The sequence below is a fragment of the Aotus nancymaae genome, unplaced genomic scaffold, assembly GCF_030222135.1.
Source record: "Aotus nancymaae isolate 86718 unplaced genomic scaffold, 86718_ANA_hifiasm-v0.15.2.pri h1tg000077l, whole genome shotgun sequence".
NCBI classification, from domain to species: Eukaryota; Metazoa; Chordata; class Mammalia; order Primates; family Aotidae; genus Aotus; species Aotus nancymaae.
This window is the reverse complement of record NW_026988492.1, coordinates 11,904,606-11,932,241: the sequence shown is the minus strand read 5'-3', so window position 1 is coordinate 11,932,241 and position 27,636 is coordinate 11,904,606. Positions and strand designations below refer to the sequence as shown.

Genomic DNA, 27,636 nt, shown 5'->3' with positions numbered 1-27,636 from the left:
AAGGTTCAGAAATGGCTAATAATCACATAGAATAGGTCGTGACGGAAAGCATCATTACTAGTCATGAAGGAAATGCAAATTAAACCCAGAGGGAGATAATATTACACCCCCACTAAAATGGCTAAACTTAAAAGGACTGACAACATCAAGTGCTGTAGAGCATATGAAGTAATGGCATCTCTAATTTTTGCTGATGGGAATGCAAATACGGTATAGTTCCTTTTGAAAGCAATTTGGCAGGTACTCGTAACATTATTCATACACATGGCATAAGACCTAGAAATTCCACTCCTGGGTATTTTCCCAAGAAGGGAGAAACATATGTTCACACAAAACCCTGTATATTTAACCAGATTTATTTATAACAGTCCCAAACTGGAAAGTACCAGAATGTCCATCAATCAGGAAATAGATGTTGTACCTATACAGTGCAATACCACTCAGCAATAAACTGAGACAAGCTATGGATAAATGCAATGCCTTGGACAAATCTCCTAAGCTATGCTAAATTACAGAAGCCAGACACAAAGGAAGCATATTACATGGTTCTGTTTATAGGACATTCTAGAAAAGTCAAAACGATAGGGAGAGAAAACAGAGCAGTTGTTCTCAGGGAAGTGGAATAGAGGGAAAGATTTGACTTCAAAGGGGCATGAGGGAAATTTGGGGTGATGGAGATGGTCTCTGAAACTTCCCTGGGGTGATGGTTACACAACTGCAAACCATTGTCCAAATCCATCCAACCGTATATGTTTAAACATGACCCCCTGTCCCCTGCAATTTGAAACACTCAGCAAAGACTAAGTTTATAAAACAAGAATTAAAACAGTAAATTATTTCGTAGAAACACATCACAACTTGTCATACAACTATAATTTCAGGATGGGCTGGTGTGATGTATTGGTGCGGAACATGGCTATAAAAGTCAAGCAGACCTTAGCTCAAGTTCTGTTTTTACCATTTACTATAGAGTGACCTTCTACTAATTATCCCGTACTTCATTCAGACCTCACAGGATTATGGTGAGGATTTAATGGCACACTTTAACCACTTCATGATTGCCTGTCTCATCGTGAGTATTAAAAAAACTTTAGTTACTTGAAGAACATTTAGAAACAGCCTAGGTGGGGAGACATACATATAAACAAATAAATTACAATATCATGTGAAAATAACAGAAATAGAGCAAGTGCAAGGTACAGCTAGAGCAATGAATGAGAAATGCTTCACTCTGAAGAAACGAAGAGACTTTTTGGGGGAAATAATGACTAAGTTAAAATTTGAAAGATGAATAAGTGGTCTTCAGGCTGATTAGGGGAAGGAAGGGCACAAAATGTCATGGTGTACTTGGAGAATGCTGAGCAGTTTGCTATATTTTTGAACAATGAGAGAAGCTATTTTAGTAGAAAGCAGTCAGTCAGAAGAAGAGAGATCTTGAGTGTCAATTTAAGAATCTTGTTGCCTTTCATCATTTATGTGTTAGAGCTATTGGAGCCAGCAAGGACACAGACAAATTAAATTTGCATCTTAGAAAGATTACTTTGATTGCCTTGGAGAAGATGAATTGAAGATAGGATGAGTCTGGAGTATGGGAGACCTGCCAGAAAGCTTGTTAGACGAATTCAGGTAAAGGACAGTGACTTTCTGTACTTGGGCTATGGGAATGGAAAGGTGAGAATAAATTCAAGAAACTTTTAGGGGAATCCAGTAACTAACTGTATGGGAAGGAGAGTAAGTCTAGGATGCCTGTAAGACTTGGTGGTCTGTTTACGTAGACCACCTGTTGGTACCCCTAGATAAATGGAAAAACATGTCTATACTGGGAAAATAATGAGTTTAGGTGGGTAACGTTGATGACTGAAGTGCCTGTGGGTGTCCAGGTGGAACTGTGCAGCAAGTAGAAGGATATATGGGTCTAGAGTTCGGTATCAGAGTCTGAGGGGGAGCTATGTATGTGTAATAGTTGAAGTCACAAATATAAATAAGATCGCCTAGAAAAAGCATATTGTGTGAAAAGAGAGCAGGGGACAGATATCTGGGAAATTTCAACATTTAAGATTCTGTAAAAAACCGTAACAGGGCATATGTTCCTGTAACCCCAGCTGCTCAGGAGACTGAGTCAGGAGGATTCCTTGAGGCCAGAAGTTTAAGACAAGGCTGGGCAATATAGAGATACCCTGTTTTATAGAGAAGATCTTAAAGCATGGCCATAAAAGAAAGTAGGAGGAGGGTCAAGGATCAAGAGCAAGTAGTATCAAGGAAATCAAGAAAAGAGTTTCTAGAATAAGGTGCCATCGAGTGTTCCATGCAGCAGCAACGTCAAGCAAGGCAAGGACTAAGAAGCATCTGATGGATAAGGATAGTTTAGTGCTGGGATGAAAACAGGTCACTGTAGTCTGAACAGTAAATGGGAAGTTAAAAATGTTTAAGTATCTAATGCTGGAGACTTTTTTTTTGAAAAGTCATGACCAAGAAGAGAAAGAGAACAATAGAATAATGGTTACAAGGAGCAACAAGATCAAAGGGATTTTATTTGTTTTTGATTTTTAGATGAGGCATGGGAGAGACTTCACCCTAATTATATACTGACAGGAAAAAACATGGAAGAGAGGGAGATGCTCAGGATACAGGTGTGTATTATTCAAGGTCCAATCATGTAACACTTGATGATGCTTTATTCTTGAAACTCCTTCTTTGGTTTTCTTGATACGGTTTGGTCTTAATCCTTTTCTTACTTCCATGACCATTACTTAAGATCTTTTCTATACAGAAATCACACCAGATATTAGACCATGGAAAACTGAATAGAAATAGTCATTTTTATAAAGCTGTTTATCAGGCAATTTAAAAGGTGAGGAGAGAACATATGATATATAAAAGTAGCAATTACAAGAAGCATCTGTCATTTCTTAGGACTGGGAGGCCAGTAGGAGAATTTGCAAAGTCTAAGGGGAGAAGGAGAGACTTTTTGCTAAAGGCAATCAAAAGTATTTTATGAAGCTGGCATTTGAGCTAGGCTTAATTAAGTGGAAATGAAAGAATATTCCAGGTGTGGCACATGACCTGGGAAATAGAAGCTACTTTGTAAATATTCGTTGAAAAATGAAATGATGAATAGATGAGCAAAAAATCTAGAGAAAAGTGTGGAAACTGTGGGGAACAGTAAGTTCAGCTGGCGCTTGGGTGGTGGAGAGTGGCTGAAAACGAGGTTTCACAGATGGAACAGAGATGGAGCAGACAGTCTTAAATACCAGGCCAATGTGTTGAAAGTTTATCTTAGGAAGCCACCGACATTTGAGTAGGGAAGTGACAAGACTGGAACAATGATTTCTGGAAGGCTGATTTGCCTGTGATATGTAGAAAGAACTGGAAAGAGTGAGGAACTGAAGTCATCAGCCAGAAGGCCAAAAGATGACGAGCTGGATTGAAGTGACAGTACGAATCTAAGAAAGGGAACAAGCAGGAAACAAAATGTAAGCCGCCAAGAGGTGGCTGAAGTGATGACTGTGGTTAGAGGGCATGGGAGGAAGAAGGGAAATTGAAGCTCCTTCGGGGTCTAGGCGATTGGAAGACTGGCCAGAAGAGGAAAGAAAGAGGAAGACGACGGGGCTTTGAAGGGTCATGAGAAGTTCTGTGGGAACGGATTGGACATCCTAGGGCAGCGAAATTTGGCAGTGCAGGTCTGCAGCTTAGCGGAGTCTGAGCAGGAGGTGATTAATGTGGGTTTCATCTGCACAGAGATTCTGGCTGACGCCTGTATTTAGAAGAATGCAATAGAATTTGCATATTTAAACCCACAGCCAGTCCTCGGGCCAGAAACTGAGGCTGAACTGCCTCCTGATTTACAGCTTCCACCCCCAGTTTCCATTCTCTCCGAAAGCACTGGACTCAGGTAGTCGAGGACGCACTTGGCTCCTCCGACAGTGACCGTTGCCCCCGTGGGACAATGGGCGCCTCGGCAGCCCCGAGTGCTCCCAGGGCCCGGGCGCGCAGGCGCAGCGCGGCGTCGCCTAGCAACCAAGCACAACAAGGGACTGGAGGTTCGTGCCCGTGGTGTCTGCGGTGTCTGCTGAGTTTGCGTAGCAGTGACTTGGCGGGATCTCCTGGCAGGTAAACGTAACCCCACGGGATGAGGAGGTCCAGGGCAGAGGCCTGAGAATAACCTGGGAAAGGCAAAGGTGCCACGCGGGCGCAGACTGCTAGGGTCAGTGAGGCAGCAACCTTGCTGGGCGTTGTGGGTTTCTGTCCCGCGCCCGCAGAGTTAGACGGGGATTGGGGTGGGTTTCGTAAGCATCCCACTACTTCCCATTCAACAGGTGACAAAACTGAGCCCCCAGGAGGGGGTCTGAGGTGAGATCAAGTTGGATTCTATTACTTGACCGTGAGCAACTCAAGAAGTGGCCTCGATTTCTCGAGCCCTCCTCCTCTTTAAATCTTTTCAAAGCAGAACTTATTAGGAAATGTTTAAAATCATAGGCTGAACACTCATGAAGAAGAAATACAAAGGACCAATCACTCATGAAAAAAATGGCTTTCATAGACCAGAAGATACATTTTTAGAGCAGACTTATTTGCATATCCAACGCCCTGAAGTTTTCACCCAGTTAATTTTCTGCTAGAAATTTATCCTAAAGAAATAGTTGGAGATATGGATGAAAACTTTATGTCCAAGGATGTTCTCTGCAGCCTTGTCCATATTTCCAGAAAATTATAAACAAATTTCAACAGAGACTGGCTAGATAGCTAATGGATTTTAAAATATTTGAAATGGCATGTTATGCTGATCCACTGGAGATGATTGAAGCAATAAAGGGAAAGTGAGACTTCATGAATTTATTTGTTAATCCTAGCACTTTGGGAGGCCGAGGCGGGCGGATCACGAGATCAGGAAATCGAGACCATCCTGGCCAACATGGTGAAACCTCATTTCCACTAAAAATAGAAAAAAATTAGCTGGGCGTGGTGACGCATGCCTGTAGTCCCAGCTACTAGGGAGGCTGAGGCAGGAGAATTTCTTGAACCCAGGAGGCAGAAATTGCAGTGAGCCGAGATCGCGCCACTGCACTACAGCCTGGGCAAAAGTGCGAGACTCCATCTCAAAAAAGAAAAAAAAGGTTTAGTAGAAATATGAACCCAGGAAGGGAAGGTGAGAGTAGGGGACAGAAATTCAGGCAGGATGTTAAAAGCACTTTAGAAAACATGCAATGTCGGGGCGGTATTGGGAGTTTGGGAGGCACTTTGGTAGGCTGAGGCGGGTGGAGTCAGGAGTTGAAGATAAACCTGGCCAACGTGGGGAAACCCGTCTCTACTGAAAATACAAAAATTAGCTGGGCGTAGTGGTGGATGCCTATAATCCCAGCTACTCAGGAGGATGAGGCAGGACAATCACTTAAACCTGAGAGGCAGAGGTTGCAGTGAGCCAAGATCAGGCCACTGTCCAGCCTGGGCAACAAAGTGAGACTGTCAAAAAAAGAAAAGAAAAGAAAAGAAAACACATAAAAAACGAACCACATAGAAATAGTATTGATCTCTCTAAGCTTATCTTTGGATGATTTTGATTTTATTCATTGTGCTCTTTGTTTTCTCTGCAATGAAATGCACTACCCTGACAAGGATCATCTCTGTTGCTCATTGCCACTGGCCTATGGCAGCTGTTCAGTCCTTCCTCCATTAACTATTATACCTAATATGGTGATAAAACACATAGGCTTTTTCTTTTTTGGAGACAGTCTCGCTCTGTCACCCAGGATGGAGTGCAATGGCATGATCTTGGCTCACTGCAACCTCCATCTCCCAGGTTCAAGTGATTCTCCTGTCTCAGTCTCCCCAGTAGCTGGGACTACAGGCATACACTGCCACTCCCAGCTAATTTTTTGTATTTTTAGTATAGATGTGGTTTCACCGTATTGTCCATGCTGGTCTCGAACTCCTGACCACAAGTGATCCACCTGATTCAGTCTCCCTAAGTGCTGGGATTATAGGAATGAGCCACTATGCCCAGCCATGATAAAACACATACACTTTTAACTTCCTTCTTTAGCTTAGGAGATGCTCTATCATTGCAATACTGTCTGTTTAGGTCTGCTAACCTCTGCACTATGCAACTGCTTAAAAACACTATCCTGAAGTGAGAAAAATTCATTCCTAGGTGAAAATCAGATGATTTAAAACAACTTTATGCAGGTGTAATTTAATTGCTTCCTGAATATTATTCATAAGGAATTCTTTTATAAATCAAAGGCTGCTCTGTCTTGGAATTGGTTCTAGAGTACTATAAACTCATTATGTTTTCCTAGAGATTAATTGTAGGATAGATTCTCATTTGTCCAGAATAGTTTCTGCGTGTCTGCCTGAAATATTATCGGCAAAAGGTCTAGGGCCTGTTCACTTTTCCAGTACCTAAGGAAGATGTTTGAGATTTGAAAAAAAATGCTTGTATTGGCACTAAAATATGAAAAGAAAACTGAAAAATTAATGTTAATTAAATGTTTTATTAATATAAATTTTTATTACATTTGAAAACAATTTTCTCATTTTACAAGAATTTCCAGGTGTATGTACTGATTGCTGAGTAATTTCAAATACGAATTTCAAAAGGTTTTATGATGCAAATGATATTTAATAGGTGATGCAGGAGCATTTTAACATTTTAATATATTGGCTACAATGTCAGTAAGCTTCCCAGGCTCTCAAAAATCTTAAAAGTGGTGTGGTCTGAAGTTAGAGACCTGGAATAGATGGCTTCCAGAAGTATCTATGAGTTTCTATGAAGATGTGGCTTTTTAATATATGTGATAAATTCTGGTCAATATCTCTAATGCTAGGAGTTGCTTTTGACCCTTGACATGCAGTCTGAGCTAACGCTGACATTGTAGATTCCCCCCAAGGATTTTCTACGTCCTAGGATTTCTATTGAGGCAATGGTAATTTCCTTAAGGCTGCGATATACAGTTTAAGATTGCTCTGATGCAGAACATAATTCCACAAACCTCATTGGAGAAAACTAGATAGATTTCTTGGGTTATTCTTATAGACATTAACATCTTGAAAACTTCTTTGACCCCTTGCTGGGTTACTCCTCTGTGGTATGTTAACTATAAATATTAGTATAAATATCATTCCTTTCACTTTTTCCACACAGACATAGACATATGAGGACGAGTGGAAAGGAAGTAAACTCAGTTTCCCCAGAATGCATCTCTTCAGATTCTTAATTGCTTTTTTATTGAGCTGTGGCTTATATGAGAGAAAACCTTTTGTTATCCAGGGAAAGAACACAAATGTTGATTCAGATCTGGCAGATTTTGTATACCATTTACGAGATCATTAGTCCTAGGAAAAATGGAGTCAATGAGTTTCATAAATATCACATGCCAATTATGTATCACACACTTGTAGGTGTTTGGGATAGATCGGTACAAGAAAATAGACAAAAACGTCTGCCTTTGTGGCACAAACATTCTTGCAGGTCCCAGATGAACTTGAATTTAGTCTCTTAAGCCCATCATAAGCAAGCCATAAAAATGGTAAAGGATTTCTTGTTGTGTAAGTAGAAGTTATGTCACTAATATATTCACCTCCTTTCCAAACTGAAGGCCAGAACTAACACTCAACAATCTTATCAATAAGTTTCTTTAAAATTGCAGAGTTTGAAATTGGGGTGTAGGTGACATATTTTTACATGTGTGCTAATTTCTACATGTCTTGCATTGTGTTTTAGGAGGTAAAAATTTAAAGGAGAAAATAAACCTCCTCCCAAGGGCACAGGTAATTGAAAGATATATGTGCGAATGTCACTTTAATCGTATATTACATCCTTTTCCAGGATGAGTAAAAAGATAAAGAAGGAAGTAGAGCCTCCTCCTAAGGATGTGGTAAGTTTCTGATTTGAATACTAGTGGCACTTTAACAACTAGTTATAAAAATAAATTGTTCACACAGTTTGGCATGTACCAGTATATACATGAATACACGGTGGCAGAAGTCCAAAGTCTGACTAATGATAAGATTAGTCAGAGAAATCTAACATTATATAAACAAACATTTACAACATTGTCATTACATAATTAGCACAATTAGAGAGTAATTATTAGCTTTTCCAGTATGTAGATGGCATGTTTATAGCCTAGATAATGAATAAATAGTTTGGGTTGTTTTTTTAAAATACATTCCATTTACAGTTGCCAGCCTCTCATTTATGTTAATTAATCAAGTGAATTTTCAAAAATAACTGGAAGTTCTGCTATAGCTAGTAGATATGTGTATAAAGTTATGTGGTGATGACCATTGCACATCAGAGGTCCTATCCTTTTCAGTTCTATCGAGAGACTGCTCTGGGATCATCACCTTTATTCCAAATGCTAAGTAATTCATTCCCCATACAGTAAGCTCTCCTCTCTCTTTAAAAACATGATTTCATCTTCTCTCTTTAAAGCTTATCAATTATTGAAAGATTGTATTAAAAATAAAAAATGATCTTTGACAATTTTCAGTTTAGAAACTTATTTTGAAACAGACATTTGATGTAATTTCCTTCAGATAAAATAGGAATAGAAAAAAAAAAATAGTGAAGTCCACAGACTCACAGCAATTTCAAGATTGAAGGAAACTGGGCTAATGGCAGAAATCTGCCCCCAGCCTTGGGCGCTTCCTCATTAAGACCCTGGGGTCCTTGAGCCAGCTCTGCCTCTCACCAACTGTGATATTATGGCCAATTTGCCAAATTTGGCCAAGTTATTTCAGTTTTTCTTTAGCTCCTAAAAGGGAATTGTAATATCCAACTCGTTGCTGTTGTTGTATGAATTAAAACAAAATAAGTTACATAAAGTTCTTAGTGCCTGACACGTAGCACTTGGAAAAGAAGATCTATTATCATGAGAATCCTCTGGACTCTGCTTCTGACACATGCATGCGCGCACACACGCACACACACATGCGCACACACACACCCGTGTGGAACAAAATCTGTAGAAGTGCCTGTCTTCCCGGGGCCAGGAAGGCTTTGCAGAGGTGGACCTCTGATGTTTCATCAGATGATGTTTCATCATTCTGGCTACTTCTCTTAGGACATATTCCTAAAATGTTACAGATTCTCTAGTTTTCTTCATTGCGTCTAAGATTTATATTACCCTCCCTCTTGCTACCAAATAGCATTATTGGCATCTTATTTGCAAAAACATATTCTGATTAAAATTAGAATTAAGGGGCTTATAAACAATAGATGTATGTGTCCAATACACTTTCTATAACTTCATAATGTCTTGCTGATGTTGTCCTCTGGACTCCAATCCTTGGGGATACAATGGAGAACTTGAGAAACACAGTCCCAGCGTTAACAAAATAGAACTCTTGCTCCCTCAGCTCACAACAGCCTTGGAGGTAGCCGACGGTGTGTGTAACATTGACCAATGGTCCTCACTTTCCCTTGCCTTTCCCAGGGGACTTCCATCCTTCTACTCTGACAATAAAACTGACAGAGGGGTATTAAAATAATATCTAAGCCCTTTTCTACAGTAAATGTTCTCATACTTCAAAGCAGTATGCCACAATTTACAATACCTTAACCTAGAACTTGTTCCAGAGTATACTTCTGAAGTTAATAAAGGTTTGTTCTACACATTGTAAATGAAAACCAGATTTAAAGACAAATATAACTACTTAAGAAAATAAACTTTTCTCTGTCAACTAATGTTAATTTGCTTCTTACATGTTTCCTAGAAACGTTGGTTGTAACGACTTTAATTTTTATCATCTCTTCTCTACGGGTTAAAATAAGTAATAGAAACAGCAATAAAAGTATTGGTAATAGGATTAAAGCAAAAGCTCCCTTTAAGATTCTCATTTGTTGAAACATTAACATATGCAGATATGGTATTGATTTGTATTTCCTTCTCATAAAAGAGACACTAGCTAAGAGATGCCTACATAAGGAAAAGATATGCCTTGATCAACCAATACAACTGTTTTCTTCCTTTCCAAATCATTTTCCCAAATCATTTCCATGTTTAGCCAAAAGGTTGTTTGTGATGCTTTAATAAAAGGAAAACTTACTTATATATGGTCAGATCTTTGAGTTTGCAAGCATGGAAATTCTATTCCTTTAATATTTCAGAGGTGATTTAGCTTCAGTGAATAAAGGCACAAGATCTAAACTCCCAAGAGACTATGACCTGGCTCTGGCATGGTAACAATTAAGCATCAAGTTAACTGAACATTTATGTTAATGCGTTGGGACTTTCTTTCCTTAGTTAAATACACACGGGAAGCTAAGCAGGGAATATTGAATCAGAACAATGGAAAATAGCAGAACACCCCCCTCAGCTGTGCAACCAAATCCAATTCCTGGGAAGACGGTGAGGTCTCCTGGGGCTTGTTTTCCTGGCCCTCCTTTATCTCAGAACTCAACCTTTCATTCTTTGTCATAGACTGACAACAGTACTATGGACTTTTAAAAATGCATAAATGGCCTGTGTCTGCTATATTGGACAGCACAGAATCAGAACATTTTTATCATTGAAGTTCCATTGGACAGCACTATTCTAGACAGTATTATTCCTTAACAGAGACATAAAAATCTCTCTAGAAGCCTATGGCCACTCAGATTGACTGGGCTTAAAATTCAAAGCTTAGCCAAATGCTTCCATTTTCTTTCATTCTTTTTGTACATAATGTTATCATTTATTTTGCACAGAGCATGAAATTATAATTTCTCAACAAGCTTGTTGGTGACTGTGACTTCCTCTCGGGAAAGTAGATGGGATATGTAATGACAGCACAGTATTATTTATTTAATCAAGTGGCACTCTTGTTATAGCTATCAATTTATTCTCAGTGCCCTTTTTAATAAAAAATTACTATAATGGTGCAGGCTGTATAGGAGAAACAAATGCCATGCGAAGTTTCTCTACTCTCTCCCAAACACCGGTGTGCCTCCATAGCTCACTGCAGCCTCCACCTCCTGGGCTCAAGTGATCCTCCCCACTCAGCCTCTTGAGTAGCTGGGACTAAAGGCACACACCAGTATACCTGGCTAATTTTTGTATTTTCTGTAGAGACAGGGTCTCACTATGTTGCCCAGGCTGGTCTCAAACTCCTAGGCTCTAGAGATCTTCCCCCCAGACCTCCCAAAGTGCTGGGATTACCAGCATGACCCACTGCACCTGGTCTTTAAAATTAATTTTAATTATTATAGGTTCACATTTAAATAACCACATGTGACTATTAAATATTTACTAAAGCTTATGTTTAAACGTATTTTTGTGTACTCTACCTACTCCTCTGAGACTTCTTATTCTGCGGCAATTATAACATACCCATGCTTAACCATAGTATCTTTATTCACACGTTTACATAATCAGCTTTCAAAACATAGAAAGATGAGAGGTCTCTGGGGTGAAAGCTCCACAGGGAAGGGAAATCTGTTTTGGATGGGGTTGGTGGAGAAGATGGCCAGCTGGGACATGAGGGAAAGTGCCTTATGTGGTGAAGATGATGTAAGGCTGTGGTTCTTAGGAGTTTGCGGGGCAATCAAGGAGCTTTATGAAGGTAGGTTGGGAACTGTGGAGCCTCTCCACACTGAAATGTACTCCAGTGTACTTTTGCATATCATTTCAGGTACAGAATGTAAGCTCAAAGCCTGCTGATAGCTCATGGACCTCAGATTTAGAGCCCTCTCTCCTGATATCAGCTAACAGTACACAGTAAAGGCACTTTAAGGCCACAAGCATAGAAAAAATTTCCGGGGGAACTTTAATACATTCCTTTACAGACATTTTCCAAGTACTTCCATCATCCAGGTATTGTTCATAGGTGATGGAGACAGAGAAACAGCATGGTCCTTTGCCTAAAGAAATGCATTTATTTGCTGGACAAATACAGAGTGCATACCATATGCAAGCGTTCTTCTACATCTTGGGCATAAAGATGGGGAAAAAGCAAAGTGCAGGCCCCAAGGCAGCTTATATTATAGTGGGAAAAACAGTCAACTAATAATAATATAATTCAGGCAGTGATATGATCGATGAAGAAAAAAAAAGTAAGATACGTGAGGAGTGTGATGGGGCCTCTTTACATAGAATCTAGGTCAGGGCAGGCTTTCTTGGTGGGATCTTAACCTTAAATGAAATGAGGGGGCATTCTGCACAAATATCTGGGAGAGGACCCCAGCCAGACCACAGTAACTAAAGCCTTATGCAATGTGTTTGAGGAATTCCAGGAAGGTGGGTATGGTAGGAGGTTAGTGGGCAAGTGTAGGAGGGGATCACAAAGATGGCGAGACGGTGGTGACCATGTAGGGCATTAGGCTATGTTCATTAAGCAAGTTGGAGTTTTTCCTAATGTGCAAAAAGGAGAATTCGTTGGAAGGTTACAGAGAGGAGTAGTGATATCTGATTTGTATTTAAAATGAAAAATAAGATCATTCTAGCTACAATGTGGGAGAAATGTGAAAATTGGAAGACCAGTTTGCAGGTTGTTATGGTAATGTAGTTAACATCTAATGGCAGCTGGGACCCAAGAGGTAGGTCACTGTGAAGAAGATGAGATGTGGCCAACCTGAGGATGTGCTTTGAAGGTTGAGCTGGCCGGATGTGCTGATGGGTAGGACATGGAGCGTGAGAAAGGGGCAAGTTGACAGATCAAGCCTGAGCAACAGAGCGAATGGAAGTACAACATACTGAAGTAGACAGGTAAATCAAAGGCGTAATGCAGTGTGTTAAGTTTAGAAAAATAATAGCGGTGGAAGAAGAGAAAGAAAAGTAAGCAAGCAAGACCACTCACCCAAGGAATTTCAACTCCCAAATCACCATGAATAAAAACAATAAAAAGCGTATCCAGAGAGATGGAGGCCTGACAATTAAACATACCATAACTTTCTACAGTTTCAAGTGTTCTTTTATTATTTTCATCAGAAATGAAATAAAACTCTCAAGAAGTCGTGGGTGACATGTGGCATGGTGTTCCTAGATGGTGGCTTTAGTGAGAACTATTTTGGTGAGTTAATGAGGGTGAAAGTCAGATTAGAGATGTGCAGTAAGGAGTGAGAGTGCGAAAAGTATAGATTCTTAAGGTTTTTGATTGTAAAAGACAAAGAAGGGTAATGAGGTAATGTGGTGTACAGCAGATGACTACTATCTAGGGAAAGTTGGCTTTCATTTTAAAATAAGAGACTTGCAAGAAATCAGAGTTCAGGGAGGATAAGATAGCTGCAGTTTGCAGGGCGGAGTACCAAAAAGAAGAGACCAACAAACAGCAATAGCTCCAGAAATCTGGTTAATAGTCCTCTGGATTCTCTAACTTCTAATTTGTACGGGGTAAAACTCCACATGGTGAAGGACATGCATGAGCGACTCTCAGGGTGCTGTAAGCCAAACTTTCTCGAGCTCACACTGGTCTGGGAGGCACTGTAATTTGCTTGGAAGGCATTGAGGGTCTTATTGAATACCTGGGGCATGAAGGAGAGTACCCAGAAAAGTCATGCCTTAATAATTGTGCGGCTAAACTACCCAGCCCTATAGTAAAGCCTTCTCTAGTCCTGTCCTACCTACTAAAGCTTAAAAACAGGCCTTAAACAATCAACCTGATCCATAAGTAAGATAACTGCCTGCCAGAACAAAATCCAGTATCTTTTAAGGAACACTCCTCCTCCCCAAGCCCCCAAAAGAATCTAGATACTCAACTATGTAATTTTCACAACGTCCAATATCCAAAATCATTAGGTATGCAAATAAGGAAAAAGTGGCCTATAACCAGGAGAAAATCAGTTAATAAGCCAATAGAGGAGGTAAAATGGGATACTAAAAAAATCCAATTACCTGAAAAAAGGACGAAAGGAACAGAGAACAAATGTGATAAAGAGAAAACAAATAGCAAGATGATCATTTAAAACCCAACCATATCAATAACCACATTGGATATAAATTATCTAATATTCCAATAAAATGTGAAAGATTGCCCAACTGAGTAAAAAAGCAAGACTCAGCTCTAACCTGTCTATAAGAATCCTTGTTTACATATAAAGATACACACAAATTAAAAGTAAAAACATGGAAAAAGATATATACCATGCAAACACTGATCATAAGAAATATGGAGCACCTATGTTAATACCAGATGAAATACATTTCAATTGCAGGACAAAGAATATTACCTGAGAAAAAGATGGACATTTTATAATGATACAAAGCTTTATTTTTTAAATGGTCCTAAATGTTATTCACCTATTAACATGATGGTAAAAAAGGCTATGCAATAGCATAAGAAACTATGAAAGACTCAGACATAAGTTTAACAAAATAAAATCAATACCTATATGCCGAGAACTATAAAACATTCCTGGGACAAATTAAGGAAGACCTAAATAACTGAAGAGATGAAAGTACTATGTTGGGTATAGACACATCGCTGGTGGGAATGCAAATGGTAGAACTACTTTGGAAAAAAAAATTGTATTTTTTTTTTTTTGAGACAGGGTCTCACTCTGTTGCCCAGGCTGGAGTGCAGTGGTATGATTGTAGCTCACCGCAGCCTTGAACTCCTGGGTCAAGTGATCCTTCTACCTCAGCCTCCCAAGTAGCTAGGACTACAGGTGCATGCCACCATGCCTGGTTAATTTTTTTTAACTTTCTGTAGAGACAAGTTCTCACTGTCTTGCCCAGGCTGGTCTTGAACTCTTGGCCTCAATTGATCTTCTTGCCTCAACCTCCCAAAGTGCTGGGATTACAGGCATGAGCCAGTGTACCCAGACAAAAATTATATTTCTAATAAAATTAAACATGCACTTGTCAGACAAGCCAGAGATTTTACTTCTAGGCATTTTCTCAAGAGAAAACATTTGTCCATAGAAAGCCTTGTATAAAAATGTGCATGACAGTTTTTAAACATAATGGTTCCAAACTGAAACAACCCAGAGGTCCATCAACTGTTGAATGGATAAACAAAGCATGACATACTCATACAATGAGATACTACTCAGCAGTAAAAAGAAAGGTAAAAACAAATAGGATCCATGAAACAACATGGATCTCAAAAATATTCTGCCACATGAAAGAAGCCTACACAAAGTGTCCCTATGTAGTAATTTTGTTACTACTAAATTATAGGACAGGCAAAACTGATCTGTAGTGAAAGAAAGGAGATCAGTGGTTGTCTGGGACCAGACCTAGGAAGGGGAATCAACAGCAAAGAGGCAGGAGAGAATGTTTTGGGGCATGGAAACTTTCACATATTGTTTGGAGTGGCTGGTTATACAGATGTATATGTTTCTTAAAATTCTGTACAGATGTATACCGTCCTCAAAACTCATCAGACTTACACTGGAAATAACTACATTGCATTACATCTAAATTGGCCCTCTATAAGCTGGATTCAAAAGAAGTAATGGAAGAGTTTAGTTGACAGGGAGGAGTTGACTACTCATGAAACAAAAGGGATAATATATGGTAAGATGAGAATGTGTCCATTCTGTGAGAATAGGAGACTGAGTTATCTAATGTGCTATTCTTAGTGTCTGCCATTTAATATGGATTTGATAAATGTTTATTAAATTAATGAATTAATGAATGAAGGCGAATGAGTTAAAAAGCCAAAGCACCTATTAGGAATTGGCCTTGGATATTTTCTCTGATGTAATAGAAGAATATGTGCAGATATAGGCAGATTTCAATCTGCAAGTTACAAGTTGATGGAGTTTCCATCTAGTAACTTTATTTTCTCTGAAAAATTTGCTGGGTGAAGAGGAAAGAAAGTAGTGAGGTGAGAGTGTTAAATGTTCAAGGATAGTAAAAATGTTTGAAATAAATTTTGCTCTCTTGAGGAGAAAAATCAAGTTTACAAGAGAAATGTAGAAACCTGGTTTGCAGTAAGGCCCTCTCAATTGCTGGTCATGAATTTACAGTGATATTATTTTTCCTCTAGTTAAACATTTTTTGGGAATGGTTGGTCACTTGGGTACAAATGCCAAAAAGAAAATACTAGTGTTCATGTGTGGTTTGGGTTTTGGAAGATTAATTTGATGAAAAAACAGAGAAACAAGGAGGTTTAGGGTTTAGCAGAAGTGTTATTCAGATAATAGAACATCTAATCAAAGCAACTTAAGAGGGGAAGAAAGGAGAAAGCTGATAAAGGGAGAGAAAGGAGAGGGACTGGGGATCCAAATGCAATTGAAGAATCTCTGTAGTGGGAGTAACTGAAAAAATCAATCTGTATGTTTCACCACTTGCTAGTTGGCTACTAAGAACCCTTCAGAGCCTGAATACTGTGAGCGCTGCAGGAAACCCATCTGCAGGCAGACAGAGAAAAATTAATGAGTTCTTAAGCATAATAGCAGAAGACAAAGCTGAATGATAGATGGATGCTACTGAGTGAGAATTAGTAAAAGAGACAGGAGAGAACTTTCAAAAAGTAATGAGAACATTTCTCTTCTGTCTAGGATATAGTGGTAGCAGGTAACAGCAGGCATTTCTTCACCTACAATAACTATGAAAAGCAGATGAACTTAAAAATATGATTGAAGAATTTTGGAAAGGCAAATTAAAAAGACTGATAATACCAAGTGTTGGTGAGGTTGTAGAGCAACTGGAACTTTCATTCATAGCTGGAGGGAATGTTAATTGATAAAAACCACTTTGGAAAACTGTTCAAAAGTACCTATCAAAGGGAAATATATGTCTCCCCTATGACTCATCAGTTACATTCCTAGATACATATCAAGAGAAATGAATGTATGTATCCACAAGAAGACACGTAAAAGGATATTCATTGTGGCTTATGTTATGATTTCCTCAAACTGGAAAGAAAAGAACCCAAACTGGTACATTTACATAATGGAATGCATTATGTAGCTATAAGAAACATGACTTAGTTATATAAGCAAAATTCTGAAAGAATTGCAACAGACATTGCATTGAGCTAAAGAAACCAAACATGAAAGAATGAATGTTTTATGATTCCATGTATATGAAGTTCAAAAATGGAAAATTAAGTGATTATTTTAAAAGTTAGAATAAAGATTATGTTTCATGGGGGCAGGGTGGCTTAGGGAAGGAGTGTGAGGAAACCTTCAGAGATTCTAAAAATGTGCTATATTTTAGTTGGAGAGATCTGAATTAATATTCTGGAAGATCAAGTGGAAGAAATACCTACTAACATAAACGGGGAAGTTGATTTTTCTTTTTAATCCAATTTATTGGATTTATTTACCCTACTGATGTTTATTTTGATCATTGACATATTTGGTTTTATTCCTATTTTATTTGAAGTTTTGGTTTTTCTTTGCTATGTTTTCATCTTGTAATTTCTTTTGTATTTTCCGTCACTTTTCTGAATTGAGCAATTTTCTTTTGTTATCCTTTCTTTCTGGCAATATGGAACTTTGTATACTTGTTGGTAGCCTAACTATTAAATACACATATTTTAACCTGCATTTTTTCTATTAATGTAAAAATAAATAATAGCTAAGCAACATTCCTTTTCTTTAAACCAATAATTTCCTTTACCTGTTTCATTGAAAAAAAAAAAAATTTCAGTTTTAATTCCAAGCCACTATTAGTTTGTTTTTGTTTTTGTTTTTTTCCTTGCAAATCATTATCACTTCAGGAATCCTTTCTTAAGAATTGCATTGGCCAGGCCAGGTGGCTCATGCCTGTAATCCCAACACTTTGCAAGGCTGAGGTGGGTGGATCACCTGAAGTCAGGAATTTGAAACTAGCCTGGCCAACATGGCGAAAACCCACCTCTGCTAAAAATACAAAACCCGTCTCTACTAAAAATACAAAAATTAGTGTGGTGGTGGGTGCCTGTAATCCCAGCTACTTGGGAGACTGAGACAGGGAGAATCACTTGAACCCGGGAGGCGGAGGTTGCAGTGAGCTGAGATCATGCCATTGCACTCTAGATTGGGTGACAGAGTGAGATTCCATCTCAAAAAAAAAAAAAAAAAAAATGATTTGTTACATTTAGAAACCTAAACAGCAAAATATATTTTTTGGTATTTATTGATCCACCACAATTGTTTTTATATTTTGGTCCTCCCCACTTTTGGCTGGAGATTTTGCTTGAGCAATTTGTTTAAGATCATAAGGTTGATACACTTTTTGAGTTTGTGAATGCCCAAACATCAGACGATAACCTAGCCAGATATAAACTTCCAGAGTCACAATTCTTTTCCCTTGGACCTTTGTTGATTATCCTCAATAAACAGTTAGGAGAAGGAAAGGTACAGGTCATTTGCTAAGGTCTTTGTTTCTTATTATTTAATATTATTTCTGCTTCTTGTTATATATTTTCTATTTGGTCAAGCTAATATTTTATCCACAATAAACAAACATTTATTCCCATTTTAAAGCATCTTGTGTAGTCTTCTCCATTTGCGTATCCTTCCTTATTACCATCCATCCCATTTTATCTGCTCTTCAAATCTTATCTTAAATTCTACCATGTCCATGGAGCTTTCTCTATCTACCCCAGTTTCAAATTAATTTCCCCATTCTCATCATAGTATTTATTGTCCCTGCCATGTGTTTTGCACTTTACAGAATCCTAAAATGTTTTATCTGGAGGAGATCATGTAATCCAGCTTCCTATCTTTTTAGATTAAAAAAACTGTGGTCAGCTGTGTCACCTGGGTGATGTGAGGTCCTCAGACATTCTGGGGCTACTCTTTAATACCTAAATAAGATGGTTCTCAAGTCCCAAACCCTACCTACATTCAGAAGTCCTCCCTTAAGAGTTCTGTGGATTTCCAGGGCCTTCTGCTCTCTTGATCAGTGTTGCGGCCAGCATCCCAACCATTGCTCTTGGCTCAGCTAGAGGCCACTTTTTCTCACTGGATCATGTCACTAGAAATACAAAAGCCACAAACCTGGTGTACACAATTGACTTTTTACTGAAGATTTGTATTCTCTAAAAGAGTGTAAGTGGTTTAAGAACAAACAAGACTTTTGTAACTCTTAGAGCTTCTAGTATAGAGGGAGCCATAGAAAAACAGCAGCTTTACTTTGGATGTTAGACAATGCTGTTCTGAAATTCAACAGCCATTTCTCCTCCAAGGAGGAAGTTTTATCCTGGCTATGTCCTTTAAGGTCATTGTTTCTCGCCATCTTCTTTACTCTTCCAAACTTACAAAATTATATATCCTTGGAGTAATCAGAGTAATGCATTTCTCCATTCTCTACGTAAAATAAAACAATCTTAAAAATATTCCATATCTTAGTAAGATGTCCATATAGGAAAGCCAACACAAAGAACCAGCTAAAGCTTTGAAATACTGGTTTGTTTTTTTTAACTTTATCCTAAGCAGAACTCCATCCTCCATTAGTCTCTGGAAATGGAAGAAAAATAGTGTAATAATTTGTTTTCTCCTTAGCCACAGAAAGCCTCTATGTATTATGAACAATAGCTCATTTTAATTACACTTGAATTCTCAGGACACAGGTCTTCTTAGAGTCCTATACTTTTTCTTTAGACTGTATTATCATTTCCCCTGTCCCAGATTTTATTCAATTTTCTATTATGTTATATGCTGTTTTCTACTGGCTTTTTATTGTTTCACATATGTAATTCCTGCTTTTCTAGAGTCTAGTGGTTGGAAAGCAAGTATTGATTATTGAGATGGTCAGAAAATCAAACATATACAGGTGCTCAAGGATTTTGTGTATTGAGTAAGCATAACAACATGTCATTTGATGTACATCTGTCATGAGCCAGATGACGTGCTAAGTGCTTTACATACATGCCTCTACTCCTCTCCTTGCTCCTTTGAGATAGCTACTCTATCTTAAACAGAAAAAGAAATTGACATTCAAGGAGCATAAGTCATTTGGATTCCACGTGACTAAATTGAGAAACTAGACCCATCAGCTTCCAAAACATGTTGCTCTTCCCACCACACCCCAGGAATTCCAAGGCCACCAATGCTAACAATTGTTTCTCTAGCGGTTGATGTTTTTTTAAAATGAAAAACTTTGCAATGCACTTATTGGGCAGTGACCACATCCTTTTTGCAAGATTCTGTTCTCTTTAAGTTTTAAGACCCATTCATTTTTAATGTGATTTTTAAAGCTCATTTGTGAACCTGATAGTTTTCTTTCTGCCTTTCAGTTTGATCCATTAATAATTGAAAGCAAGAAAGCAGCAACTGTGGTGTTAATGCTTCATTCTCCAGAAGAGGAAATTTTGGCTAAAGCATGTGAAGCCATTTATAAATTTGCTTTAAAAGGTTTGGATTTTTTTCAGTTTATATTTCCATTTCATTAATTTTTAAAAATATTTACTACATCATGGGCACTTTTCTTCCTAGTCTTTCACTTACTTGCTGTCAGATGAATTATTTCAGACAACCCGAATATTATTTAATGCATTAACTGAAAGCAGTGTCTCTCCCTGAGTGCCTAGCTTAATCTTAAGGAGTAATTTAATCATTGGATAGAACAGTCATTCTGAAGGTTTCATTGTAGTTTTAGAAATTGTAAATGTCACAGGTGCTAAAAGAACTCCCAATGGTCAAGGCTGGAACAATTAGAACAACAAAGTAAAATAGTATTAGGTTATAATCCAAGTGGAAAATAAGTATCCATGAGTCCATACTGATATAAATACATGAATGAATAAATAAATGGAAGTGAAGAGACAAATCCCCATGCAGAATTCCTAATAGTTTATGCAGACACTCTAACTTCAAGGAGGTGAAGTATAACTTCCCACTCTTTGAGTGGGAGATGTACAGAGTGACTTATTTCCAAAGAGTAAATATAGAAATGGGGGAAAACAATCTTGCAAGGGATAAACCTTACAAACACTACCTCAGCTAGGTGATGAAAATCCACATCAACCATCTGGGCATGTTGGCTCATGCCTGTAATCTCAGCACTTTGGAAGGCCAAGGTGGGTGGATCACTTGATCCCAGGAGTTTGAAACCAGCCATGGCAATGTGGCAAAGCCTCATCTCTACAAAAAAATACAACAACTAGCCGTCTGTGATGGTGCATGCTTGTAGTCCCAGCTACTCAGGAGGCTGAGGTGGGAGATCGCTTGAGCTCAGGAGTTCAAGACCAGCCTTGGCAACATGGTGAAACTCCACCTCTACAAAAAATAAAAACATTAGCCTGGTGTGATGGCACATGCCCACAGTCCCAGCTACTTGGGAGGCTGAGGTGTGAGGACTGCTTGACCCTGGGAGGCAGAGGTTGCAGTGAGCGGAGATTGTGCCACTACACTCCAGCCTGGGCAGCAGAATGAGACCCTGTCTCAAAAAACAAACAAACAACCATCAACTGTGATAAGTCATATTGACAATAGGTGCCTTTGATATGATGTGATGAAAATGACGCTTTATTTCTGTGTTATTTTCCTTAAAAATCCATAACCCCAGTCTAATGATTCTTAAAATCAGACAAATCCTGGTTCAGGTACAAAATACCCCAATTGGGAGTTTAGTGTAACTGCTTTTTTTTTTTTTTTTTTTTTTTAAATAAAACATTTCAAACTAAGATGGGAACAATTTTGTTTTAAATAAACAATACTTGAAATATTGTGTTGGAACTTGAATGAGAGAACAACAAAGTCTCCAATTAGCCAAGGTTACAATACTCACCTTGCTTTGTCACTCAGGTCATCATTGGGAATCCAGATGTAAACCAGAGTGGTTCTGGAAGGTACTATACCTTTTTGAGTGGTTGGTGTAGAATCCTGGGTCAAATTTCAGGGAGATATTGGATTGTGTATCTATGGCAGCATGAATCCCATTCAGTCTTACAGAGTTATTATATATCATCTGACTGTCACATGTATCTAATTATGTGTAATCTCTTTTTGCATGACATGAAGAATTAGATAGGCATGTATTTCATATGAAATAAATACAGAAATAATTGTAAGTCTGATGTTTTATACTAGTAGTATTTTCTACAGTTAAAAAAGATAGGACTTTGGCTTCTGGCCAAGATGGACCACTCTACTGCCTGAAACAATGTATGAACAGACCTAATATGTAAAGGTAGAGTACACTTAGTCTATTGGTAGAAACAATGAAGAAAATAAACCAGATATATGAAATAACAGTTGACAAGACCATCAACATCAGATAATAAAGGGCAGTGACCACTGAGAGACAGGAATCAAAGGAAGTAAACCTATGATTACCTCAGATTTTTGACTTCAGAGAGCTTTTTGGACATAGCACTGGAAAGGGTAACCTGGTGGACTCTCTGAGTTAAGAAGACAAACCTGAGAGTCCAGGGAGATAAAAGCATTTAGAGTTTTTAGGACAGAGTAAAGGAGAGGAATGAGTTTCACAGAAGGAGAACTCAGGAGATCTGTAAAGGATCCCATTCTTGTATTTAGGAGAGTTGTGAACAGCATGTACATGTGAGGGAAACAGTCAGACAAAGAGGCACCCAAAGAATTGGGATAATAGTGTCTGGTGCTCACATAGGGCTAGTAGTAGTACCTGTTCCCATCAGCCAGACTGAAATCTCAGAATTCATGGAGCACTATGTAGAATACACAGAGGAGTCTTGCCTCACTATGAAAAATAATTAGTCCTAGATGGTACACTGTTCTAGTACCACCTAGTAAATATTAAAAGCAAGACTTGAAAGGATCAAGTTGTTTCCAAGTAACTTAATTTGTCCCTGAAAAAAATATCAAGAATACAGAAATAGCCATTGCCTAATAAGGTAAAATTCAAAATGTCTTACATCCAATAAAAAAAAATTACCAGGCATGAAAAGCAGAAAAAATGCATAATAAGATATAAAACAACCAGTAAATCAAAATTGACCCAGATGTTAAACTTAGCAGGAAAAGACATTTAAAAATTAATTACAACTGTATTCTATATGTATAGAAAATAAAAACATGGAAGCTACAAGACAGACCCAAATACCACTTCTAGAGATGAAAACTTCAATATCTGAAATGAAAAATATATAGGCTTGGATAAATGCAGATTAAACATCTCAGAAGAAAAGATTAATGAACTTGAAGACATAGTAACACAAAGTATCCAAAATGAAGGACAGTGAAAAACAAATTTTAAAAAGATGAACAGAAATTCAATAAGGTATGAGAAAAGTTCATGTGTCCAATATAGGTGTAACTGGAGTCTCTGAAAAAGGGAGACAGGGACAGAAAAAGCATTTGAAGAAATATGGCTGAAATTTCCCTAAATCTAATGAAAACTCTAAGTCCATGAATCCAAAAAGTTTGCCAAAACCCAAGTGCAAAGAATATGAAGTAAACTATGCCATAGTACATTATAACCAAATTGCTCAAAACTAGAGAGAAAGAGAAAATCTTAAAAGCAGCCAGAATGAGTAAAAACATGTTATATTCAAATAAACAAAGAATGACAATAGATAATAACGAATTATAAATAAGGATGATTTGTCATCAGATGTTATACAAGTGAGAAGTCAGTAGAGCAAAAATCTTTAAAGAATGAAAGATAAATAAAAACTTTCAACCCAGAACTACATATCCAGAAAAAAATCTTTCAAAGACACAGGTGAAATAAAGTTTTATTTTCAAATATAAAAAAGCTACAATAATTTGTTACCAGCAGATCTATACTACTACTTATAATAAAAAGAGGCCTTTCAGGCAGAAAGAAGTAACACCAGATGGAAATATAGATCTACAAAAAAGAATACAGAGAGCTAGAAATGGCAACATATATGTTTTTTCTTGCTATTTGAATCACCGTCAAAAGCAAATTTATTATTTTAAACAGAAATAATCATATATTGTACAGTCTGAAACATATGTATAAGTGAAATAGATGGCAACAAGAGCCCCAAGGTAGAAAGGGAAAAAATGGAAGTATACTATTGTTAGGATCTCATATGTGAAGTGGCACAATACCACTTGAGAGCAGACTGTGATAAGTCAAAGATGTATACTGCAATCCTAATGCAACCACTAAGATAACAAAACAAAGGATAATATTAAATAAGCCAATGAAAAAAATAAAATGGAATAATATTCAATAGAAAAAAATAAAATGGAATGATAATATTCAATAGATAGAAAAGAAGGCAGAATATGAAGAAAAATGCAAACAGGGAATAATGGGACATATAAAAAACAAATAAGATATTTAATCTAATCATATCAAAAATTAACTATAAATGTCCTAAATACCTTGATTAACAGGAAGAAACTGATATGTTGGATAAAAGCAAGAGTTAACTACATGCTGCCTTCAAGAACTGCACTTAGAATATAAAGACAAAGAAACTTAAAAGGATGACAACAGATATGTCATGCTAGCATGAATCAAAAAAAAGCCCAAGCATTAATAACAGAAATATTAATATTATAAAAGTAAACAGAGAAGAGAATAGTACCAGGGATAAAGAAGGTCATTTTATAATGATAAAGGGATCAGTTAATGAAAAGACCAAAAAATCTTAAACAGTCATGTACTGAATGTGAGATATTTAAAATACACAAAGCTAATCATGCAAGGAGAAATAGGTATCAACAATTAAAGCTGGAGATTTCAATGCTCCTCTCAACAAATGAGAGAACAAGTAGCCAGCAAATATATAAGGATATAAAGGATTTGACAATCAATATCAGTGTATTTAACCTAATTAATATTTATAGAACACTTTAAGAGCAGTAGAATACACAACTTTTTTCAAGTGCATACAGAACATTTATCAAAATAGATCATATTCTGGGCCATAAAATAAGCCTCAATAAATTTTAAGTGATTCCAATAACACAAAATATATTCTCATACCACAGTGGAATTAAATTAGAAATCAATAATGCAGAAAACTCAGGATAATTGTTAAGTAGTTAGAAAGTAAATAACATACCCTTAAATGACTCATGAATCAAATAAGAAATCAAAACAAAAATCAGAATTGAAAATTAAAACACAGTGAAGGATGCTATAAAACTGCTTAGAGAGAAGTTTATTGTGCTATATACCTATACTGGAAAACAAGAAAATTCTGAAACCAGTATCCTCAGCTTCCATCTTAAACTAGAAAAAGACCAAAGTAACCCAAAAGTTAGTAATAATAAGGCTATAACAGATATCTCAGTATAAATCAACAAAACAGAAAACAGAAAAAACTGATGAGCCATAAAAATGAAAAGCTGTTTTTTTGAGATCAATAAGAATGATTAACCTCTAAATGGATTAATAAAATGAGAGAGAAGACAAATTATCACTATCAGGAGTGGGAGAGGGGACATCACTAGAGATCCTACAGATATTAACAGGATAATAGGAATATTATGAATAAATTAATACCAATAAATTGTACAACTTAGATTAAGTGAACAAGTTTATTTCAAGACCTAAATTTCCAAGTTCACTTAAAAAAAGAGAGCTTGAATAGCTCTATATTACAAAAACTGAAATTGATAGTTAAAAACTTTCTCACAAATAAAACTCCAGGTCTAGATGGTTTTACTGGTAAATTCTATGAAACATTTAAGGAAGAAATAATACCAATTATACACAAATACTTTCAGAAAATTTAAAAGGGTGGAATACTTCTTAGTTCATTCTGTGAAGCCACCATTACTGTAAACCCCAAATAGAAAAAGGCAAAAAAAAAAAAAGAAATCTGCAAGTCAATATGCCTCATTAACATAGATGTAAAAATTCTAAACAAAATGTCAGCAAATTAAATTCAACAATCTATTAAAAAAGCTAACATACCATGACTAAATGACTCTTATTCCCCAATTGCAAGGTTGGTTTAACATATGAAAATCAATCAAGGCATTTTACCATGTGTGGTAGGTAGAAAAAGAACCCCAAAATATCACATCAGAAAATATCACATCCCTGGAAGCTGTGAAAATAGTATGTTACATGACAAGGGAGAAATAAGAATGCTGATAGAATTAAAGTTGCTAATCAACTGACTATGAGATGAGGAGATTTCCTTGGATTATCTAGGTAGGGCCAACACAATCACAAAGGCCCTTATTGGTCAAAGGAGGAAGCAAGAGTGTCAGATTTGGAGAAGATGTGATGGTGGACACAGAGGTCAGAAGGGTGTGATATTGGGCTTTGAAGATGAAAGGGGCTCGCTTGGCAAGGCATACTATGTGGAAAAGAAAAGGAAATGGATTCTGCCATAGAGCTTAGCTCCCAAAGAGCACAGGTAGCCCTGTCAACACTTTGAATTTCACCAACTGAGATATGTATCCAACTTCTGACTTCCAAACCGTAAAAAATTTGTGTTGTTGATAAACCACTAGATTTGTTATTTATTATAGCAGCAATCAGAAAAAAATATAAATCTTTAAAAAAGAAAAACCATATGATCTTTTTGGCAAAATCCAACATTTTTGATAAAATATGTCTGCAAAGTAGGAATAGATATAAACTTTCTCTACCTGATAAAAGATATCTACAAAAAAAGCCTATGGCTTACATCACATTTAATGGTAAAAAAAAAAAACTAAATGCTTTCCCCTTAAGATCAGGAACAAAAGAAGGATGTCTGCTATCATCATCTTTATTCAACATTGTATGGGAGGTTCTAGCCAATGCAATCAGGCAAGAAAAAGAAATAAAAGACATCCAGAAAATTTGTAGTTAAAAACTTTCTCACAGATTAGAAAAAGAGGTAAAACTATCTCTGTTTAATTTATACAAGATGACATAATCTGGCTCTGTTCACTCACCCTAATTATTTTGAGATTAATTCATATCATAGTATTTGTTTTTGTTGCTGAGTACTATTCCATTATATGGATTTACCACAGTTTGCCTGGGTCATATGGTAGGGGTACGTCAACTTTTAAAGAAGTTGCCAAACCATTTTCCAAAGTGATTCGTACTGTTTTATATTCTCACCAGCAATGTCTGAGGGTTCCAATTTCTCCCTACACTAGCTGGCACTTGTTCATCTTTTTGATGACAGTAATCCTTGTAGTGTGAAGTGGTATCTCATTGTGGTTTTAATTTGCATTTCCCTAATGACTAATGATGTAGAGAAAAGTGTACTTTATCATCATCATACATCCTCTTTGGTGAAGTATCTGTACAAATAATTTGTTCATATATATTTTAAAATTTGGTTATTTTTTTATTTGGTTTTAGAAATTCTCTCTATATTCTGGATACACATCCTTTACTTCTGTATCAGATATGTATTTGCAGAATTTTTCTCACAATTTGTAGAATATCTTTAAAAAAAATTCTAGGCTGTTTTTCCTGTAAGCAGTTTTAGGTTTATAGAAAAATGAGGCCAGGTTTAGTTGCTTGTAGAGCCTGTAATCCCAGCACTTTGGGAAGCCCAGACAGGAGGATCACTTGAATCCGTGAGTTTGAGACCAGCCTGGGAAACATACTGAGACCCCATCTCTACAAAAATCTTGAAAAAAAAATTAGCTGGATGTGGTGGCATTTGCCTGTAGTCTCAGCTACTCAGGAGACTGAGGTGAGAGAATTGCTTGAGCCCAGGAGGTTGAGACTGCAGAGAGCCATGATCATGCCACTGCACTCCAGCCTGGGTGACAGAGCAAGACCCTGTCTGAAAAAAAAAAAAAAAGAAAAATGAGAAGTAAAGTTCCCATAAACACCCCTCCTCCATTTCAGCTTTCTCTATTATTACAGTAATCTTTTGCATTGTATTACTCAGGATTCTCTAGAGAAAGAGAAC

The 27,636-nt window shown here is 37.2% G+C and overlaps 1 protein-coding gene across 3 annotated transcripts in view; it reads left to right on the top strand.

The window, feature by feature from the left end:
• The first annotated feature begins 4,029 nt into the window (after positions 1-4,029).
• Positions 4,030-27,636, top strand: part of ARMC3 (armadillo repeat containing 3) — a 98,721-nt gene continuing 75,114 nt past the window's right edge. For 2 of the 3 annotated variants that reach the window (XM_064368439.1, XM_012450123.2), the window contains exons 1-3: positions 4,030-4,110; positions 7,826-7,874; positions 20,095-20,212. In XM_064368439.1, coding sequence (XP_064224509.1) covers positions 7,827-7,874; positions 20,095-20,212 — 166 coding nt within the window. In that variant the 5' untranslated portion in view covers positions 4,030-4,110; position 7,826. The remainder of the gene's footprint in view (positions 4,111-7,825; positions 7,875-20,094; positions 20,213-27,636) is intronic. The other variant, XM_064368440.1, reaches the window with a different exon arrangement.